This window comes from Tasmannia lanceolata, unplaced genomic scaffold (assembly GCF_043159265.1).
Source record: "Tasmannia lanceolata isolate RefF3 unplaced genomic scaffold, GAP_Taslan_0.1 ptg000015l, whole genome shotgun sequence".
NCBI classification, from domain to species: domain Eukaryota; kingdom Viridiplantae; phylum Streptophyta; class Magnoliopsida; order Canellales; family Winteraceae; genus Tasmannia; species Tasmannia lanceolata.
The window spans coordinates 28,525,711-28,532,728 of NW_027518692.1; the positions used below are offsets into that span (position 1 = coordinate 28,525,711).

The window sequence follows — 7,018 nt, forward strand, 5'->3', positions numbered from 1 at the left end:
ACTCACAATGGAACTATTCTCTTTATTTTAGACTGTTCTGATTGGATATTGATAGCATTTTGCGAATTGTAAGTTTACAACAACCTCTAAGAGCCCAAGTAGAGAAGTCTAGGGAGTGCAGATATCATTTCCCATGATGAATAACACAAAACCCAAATACTTTTTAACTCAAAAAACATAGTGAGAAATTAATTATTCAAAAAATTCTGGAGAAAACAACATTAGCATTTTGGGAATTGTAGTGGTAACAGCCTCTAAGGGCCCAAGTAGAGAAGTCTAGGGAGTGCAGATATCATTTTCCATGATGAATAACACAACTAAACCCAAATACTTTTTAACTCAAAAAACATAGTGAGAAATTAATTGTTCAAGAAATTCTAGAGAAAATCAACATTTTTGGTTATGATATGCTGTCTTCTAACAAACCCAAAAGTCCAAAACCTGAAAAGATTATTACTCTTTACTGGGTTTAAACTTTTCCCCACAAGTTCTTTTTGGGTTATCACAGTACAACACACCACATTAAATTCAGAACCAGAATACCCAGTTTCAGAGCACAATGCAGCTCTTCAGTTTGGGTTTTATGGCTAGAGGGTAGGCCTATGGTTACTTTTCATCTCTTCCTAACATTTTGGCTGTTGTGTTGGTTGTGATAGATAGGTGTGAGAGACTACTGAAGCAAAGGGGGGGGAGGTTTTTGTTTTTCTCTTTTGAAAAGAGAAATGGGCCATCATTCTTGCTGCAACAAACAGAAGGTCAGGAGAGGACTTTGGTCACCTGAGGAAGATGAAAAACTCATCAACTACATTTCCACCTATGGCCATGGTTGCTGGAGTAATGTTCCAAGACTAGCAGGTGCACTTCACAAAACAAATATATTAGCAAAAAGAACTATTTATTCTTCTTCTATTACTTCTTTTTACTTATGAAAACAACAACAATAATCCTTGTAGGATTCATAAAAGAACCCACGATCTCATATTGGATTTATTTTAATTTAGTTTATAAGTTCTTATTCCACTTGCCTGCCTTCTTTCTTTTCTTTAAAAAAAAATCAGCATTTCCATTTGTTCTTTTCTTTCCTTTTTCTAGAATGATTGATTGGTTGATACCTCTCTTTTCTTTATTATTGTTATGAAAACAGCAATGATAATACCTTTCTCACTTTATAATATTTTTTCTATCAACAACTTCATCTACTATTCATCTTCCACTTCTGGAGAAGTTTTGTGTTGCACATTAGAGAGAATAAAAAGATAAATCTTTAACGTAAATGCTGCTCTCTTTTCTATCAACAACTTCGTCTACTATTCATCTTCCACTTCTGGAGAAGTTTTTGTGTTGCACATTAGAAAGAATAAAAAGATAAATCTTTAACTTACATGCTGCTCTCTCTCTCTCTCTCTCTCTCTCTCTCTCTCTCTCTCTCTCTCTCTCTCCACATCTAATATTTTTAAGGCTTTTGTGTTGCCCGTTAGAAAGAAGAAGAAGAAAAGATAAATCATTAACTTGCATAGTGCAGGATTGCAAAGATGTGGTAAAAGTTGCAGGCTAAGATGGATTAATTATCTCAGACCAGATTTAAAACGTGGGAGCTTCTCTCCCCAAGAAGAATCCCTCATCATTGAACTCCATAGACTGCTAGGGAACAGGTAGGTAGTTATTGCTTAATTTCTCTTATCATTTCCATGTCAAGAGATGGTAAAAATTCAAGTCTGTTTTTTTTTTGCTCACAGATGGGCTCAGATAGCCAAGCACCTACCAGGAAGAACAGATAATGAAGTGAAGAACTTTTGGAACTCCAACATAAAGAAGAAGCTCATTTCTCATAGACATGGAGTTGTTACTGAGGCTCCCATTCCTAATAATTCCAACCCAATTTCTTCAGAAGGAGATCTCTCATCTATAAACTTAGACCCTAATTTAATGATCACTACCCAAGGCCATTTTTTCATTCCAAATCCAACATCAATGTCACAAGGTTTTGGGCATGAAGGTCCAGAAACAACTGTTCTTAATTACAATGTAGATTGGTTTAGTTCAACACAACCAACAGAAGATCAAGCTGCCTATGACTCCACATGGTCTTTAGATTATCATCAAGATCAAAATCATCATAACTCGGAGGATTGTCAAACAGCTCCTTCAGATTACATGCAATCTAATCTTTTTGATGCAAAGTTCATGATGCCTCATGATCCATTGACAGCATCAATGGCGCCGAGACTCTGCGAGATCATCGACATGGATGGATGCATTGTGCCCTCTTTTGCTTCACAAGAAGTTGAACCAGGTTCTAGACTTCCTTATTTTCCATTTGGGTCTTATCAATGTGATCTTCATGTGCCCATGAATCATTTAGATTCCATGGATGCAGTCATGGCATCATCATTTTCGTCGTCATTGTCATGTGGGCATTTTCCTATGAACCCTAGCTTCCCACCAAACTAGGAACTCTAGGCTGAAGGGATTATGTCAAATGGATCTATTCATTAAAAGATCATTTATTAGGTGGGGGTGCATTAAATGGTAGATGCATATGATACGAGAAGTTACTTAATATACAAGGTTTTGGGAGGCATAATTGGAAGCTACATAGGTTGTGTGATTGTGAAAGTTCCTTAAATGTGCAAAATGGTAGATGCATATGATATGAGAAGTTACTTAATATACAAGGTTTTGGGAGGCATAATTGGAAGCTACATAGGTTGTGTGATTGTGAAAGTTCCTTAAATGTGCAACATGTATAGTTCTCTTGTGTCATCATGATTGTAACCAATAATACATGTCATCTCTCTCTCTCTCTCTCTCTCTCTCTCTCTCTCTCTCTCTCTCTCTCTCTCTCTCTCTCTCTCTCTCTCTCTCTCTCTCGCTATAAATATGTACATAATTGGAAGCTGCATAGGTTTTGTGTGAGATTATGGAAGTTCCTTATATGTGATACATGTATAGTTCTCTGGTGTCACCATGATTGTAAGCAATATATGTCATATCCCCCCTCCTCTCTCTATATCCACATATAGGGGGTGTCATGCATTTTTGCAAAAAACCATTTCGGAGCTCTCATTTTCAAGAGTGACCAGCACCTCGTAGTAGAAATTGTTTTATTCATTTAATTCGTATGCGGTGACACTTCTCTCCTAAAAAATTAAGTGAACCGGGAAACATCTTTTTATCTAATTGCCTGCATACTCCGATTATTTTATAAGGGATGGATTTGCTAGGAAATTTCAAGGAAAGCCATTTTTCAGCTCACTTTTGCAAGAGAGAACAACCACACAGGCTCACTTTTTAGCAGATTTTGTCCTATTCATTTAATTCATCTGAGGTTGCTGCTCTCTCCAGGAAAGGTGACTGAAATATCTTTCTATGAAATTGCCTTGCAACTCTCGTGAGGGCAAGCATACCTAGGAAATCGAGATTGGGATCCCATTGATCCAGCAGAAGCAACGGCTAGGGCATGAAAATCGATTATGCTCCTGCGGAAGTATCTACTCGTTACGGAATCTCAGGTGTCAAAGTGCGGATCTCATATAGTCAAAAAAATTAGGGACGTGCTGTATCCGAAACGTATGAAATATAGTAAATATCGTAAAGGCAGATGTAGTAGGGGTCGCGAACCGGACGGTACACAACTTGGTTTTGGAAGATATGGCACCAAAAGTTGTAGAGCTGCTCGCACGTGTGTGTGTGTGTGAAGACAAACTTGCTTTACAATCCCCCCCTCCCCCCCCCCCCCCTCCCCCCCCCCCCCCCCCCCAAAAAAAATAATAAAAATAAAAATAAAAATAAAAAAAGAAGTTCAGCACTATATCAAATCTCCCTATTTCAGCTGGAACTTTTCATTGCCCAGTTGAAGCACGAGGGCAATGTACCATGGCTGGAAATCATCATCGAAGATAAATTAAGGAAAAGAAAACGTAGAGACGAGGTTTCCTTTGTTCTTTAAGTGGAGAAACCATTGTAGTCTCGAATTAGGTCCCGAAAGTTTCTACTAGTGGGTAAAAGGTTAGAGGTTTAGGCAGAGGAAAAGTAAAACTGAATAATTGTTAAGTTTGATATGCAGGAGTTTAATTGTAGGTCGGGTGTTGTTTCTCTCTACTCTCTGTACTCTTGTGTTTAGAAATGAGAGGCTATGATTTGGATGGGGTCCAATTGGTTAGAGGAAGTTTTGATCGAACAAGATTTTGTTAGTGGGTTTCAAAAAATAAAAATTGACAGGTAAAGAGTGTAGATCGGTGTATTGATTAAAATCAGTTGTTCTTATCGATGTGGATCAATGTTGGCCAGATGCCCCAGTAGGATTTGACAGGCAATCAACACTTTTGAGTTTTACCCAGATTTTTTAAGATTGACAAGTGGCTTCAATGATCAATGCTCAAAGTTGGCGATCAGAATACCAACGTGTGATGTGATTCTGAGATCTGTACAAGGTCAATGGGTGGGCCATTGTTTGATACTCTTACAATGCTAATCATACAGGCATTAAAGAAAAAGAGTGACATGTCGAAAAAGATAAAGAAGCTTGATTTCGTATAGCTATACACATGTGTAGTGTCTGTATTCATCGAGTTATATAGGTGGTTACTAGACCGGAAAGATTTGATGAAGTGAATAGTTGGTACTTCTGAAAGCCAATTGATGATTGTGATATCCACAAATAGGTAGAAGTGCGCAGGGAAAATCTTCAAGGTGGCTTGAAAACAAGCCACTGTGGAGATTGTTGGGATTATGTCTCATTTCTCACAAATATGAGTGAGACTCATCCTATTTAGACGAGTTGACTTTCTCTTTTAGGCTTCCTTATTTGATTAGGAGGCCGAAGGGGAGGAATTTTGCGTGGTTTCGTAACTGTGGGGTTAGCTCTTGTAGCTTCCTAGTTGGACTAGGAGAGAGAGAGAGAGAGACTAAATAAATAAGGTATTGTAATATATATCTTATTGAATTTTGTGGTCATGAGAGTGAAAATGATCTTTTGTGTGAATAACAAGAGAGGGAGTACGAGGGTTTGGACAGATTACGGGAAAGGGTTTTATGTATTTTGATTTGGTTTTAGATCAAGAGAAAACTATTATAATCTTTTGTTCTTCCTCATCGTGATCAGTTTCTCATTGGTCATGAGAGTGAAAATGATCTTTTGTGTGAATAACAAGAGAGGGAGTACGAGGGTTTGGACAGATTACGGGAAAGGGTTTTATGTATTTTGATTTGGTTTTAGATCAAGAGAAAACTATTATAATCTTTTGTTCTTCCTCATCGTGATCAGTTTCTCATTGGTCATGAGAGTGAAAATGATCTTTTGTGTGAATAACAAGAGAGGGAGTACGAGGGTTTGGACAGATTACGGGAAAGGGTTTTATGTATTTTGATTTGGTTTTAGATCAAGAGAAAACTATTATAATCTTTTGTTCTTCCTCATCATGATCAGTTTCTCATTGACTTGCCCATGGATGCAAGTGTCACGCCCCCCAAACCGAATTCTGGTCTAGGCACATAACAGCATCACATATTCATCAACCACAAATATGTAAGGCATTCATATTGGAACCATGCAATAAACAGAGCCACTAAAACAATAACTAATTAATTAATTTACCATCAGAGTTATCAATGCGGAAACTAAAATCTTTTGTCTAATGGATTACATCAATTTAAACCAAATGAAATAACTAGATGTGCATTCCTACTAAAGCTATTGTCTCTATTAAATTGAATAATTGGAAATAATTAACTCCTAAACTGGTGCCCTTATTCACACCCGAAGCCTGCGCAAAAAGCATCCTACTATTTTCCACCTGTAACATAGAATGCGTGGAATGAGCTAGTGCCCAGTGAAATAGATATGTCTACCCTAATAATATGATATCAGTCAATAAAAACAGTATAATTGGCAATCTATGTAATAATTGTAACTGGCATAGCAATCTGGCTAGCAAAACTGTATAACTGGCATAAACATACATAGTTGTGACTGTAACTGTGCTTGATGCCTAGTGTAGTGAGACTATTACTGCTAGACTACGTAGTCAACGGAACCTGCCTACTAACTCGTAGGAAGCCAAATCATAACAATCTCATACGGGATTACACCCCTGAAAATACTGCGTTGGGTGGAGCTCTCGAAAATACTGCGAGGAGCCACAACTGCGGCTTGATCCATGACCTTCCTTCGACCGCCTAGAAAAAGTCTCATACACTAGTAATCATGCAAAACACTTCGTCTCAAAGAACATTAATTGTTATATCCTTACTATGATAACATCATATCCTGATGCAAACTGTGACTAATAAAAGTCTATCTGGCACATACGTGCATATCGTAGATCCGAACTAGGAGTCATATCATACTGTGAATATGACCCTTGTGTACACTAACACAATCAATATCAATCAAGAACATGCATAAACTTGCATAATAAATTATATTCAATATTAGAATAACTGTGGTAGAACAAGTCTACTCACATGTGGTACTTGTTTGATTTGTTTCCCACGAACAAGATCCTCAAATTACTTTGTAGTATATCACCTACAATCCATATTAACCCTTGATTAACACTTTGGATTAATATCTAGATTTTACGGAACAAATTTGTGCCCTCAAAACTATCCAGAAAACACTCCAAAAATTGACCAGAACTAGTGTGTTCGGGCGTCCAAGACTCACGATTTAGGTTTTCTCAATTCACGCAAGAATACTTGTTTCCTTTGATTTTCTACCTGAAAACCCTATTTTCTCCTTCCTTTAAGCATGTTAAAATATCTTAATAAATTTCCTCTTGATTTCCTCAATCGATTAGGGCATCAAACGTGCAAAGTCGCGAAGATCTTCGGGGGAAACCAATTTTCCTCATCCCTAATCAATGATTCTTCACTCGAGGAATACAAGATTTCCACCTCGAATCTATGGTTGTCGTTTCAAATCCAACAAACCATAGATTAAACTTTTAATCTTCTCCTCAAGAGATCTTGGATCTCGGTGGAGAATAGAATTAATTATAAAATTAAGTTCTACATA

The 7,018-nt window shown here is 37.3% G+C and overlaps 1 protein-coding gene across 1 annotated transcript; it reads left to right on the forward strand.

Moving 5' to 3' along the window:
* The first annotated feature begins 469 nt into the window (after positions 1-469).
* On the forward strand, positions 470-2,873 carry MYB26 (myb domain protein 26). Its single transcript, XM_077354209.1, has 3 exons — positions 470-855; positions 1,523-1,652; positions 1,737-2,873. Exons 1-3 carry the CDS (start codon positions 723-725, stop codon positions 2,449-2,451), a joined length of 978 nt encoding a protein of 325 aa, XP_077210324.1. The 5' UTR covers positions 470-722; the 3' UTR covers positions 2,452-2,873.
* Positions 2,874-7,018: the final 4,145 nt, after the last annotated feature.

Bases quoted from the DNA above. Each gene is read 5' to 3' on its own strand.
- MYB26 (XM_077354209.1), top strand. From the start codon at position 723: ATGGGCCATCATTCTTGCTGCAACAAACAGAAGGTCAGGAGAGGACTT. The intron at 856-1,522 runs GTGCACTTCACA...TGCATAGTGCAG, and splicing joins TAATGTTCCAAGACTAGCAG to GATTGCAAAGATGTGGTAAA. The intron at 1,653-1,736 runs GTAGGTAGTTAT...TTTTGCTCACAG, and splicing joins CATAGACTGCTAGGGAACAG to ATGGGCTCAGATAGCCAAGC.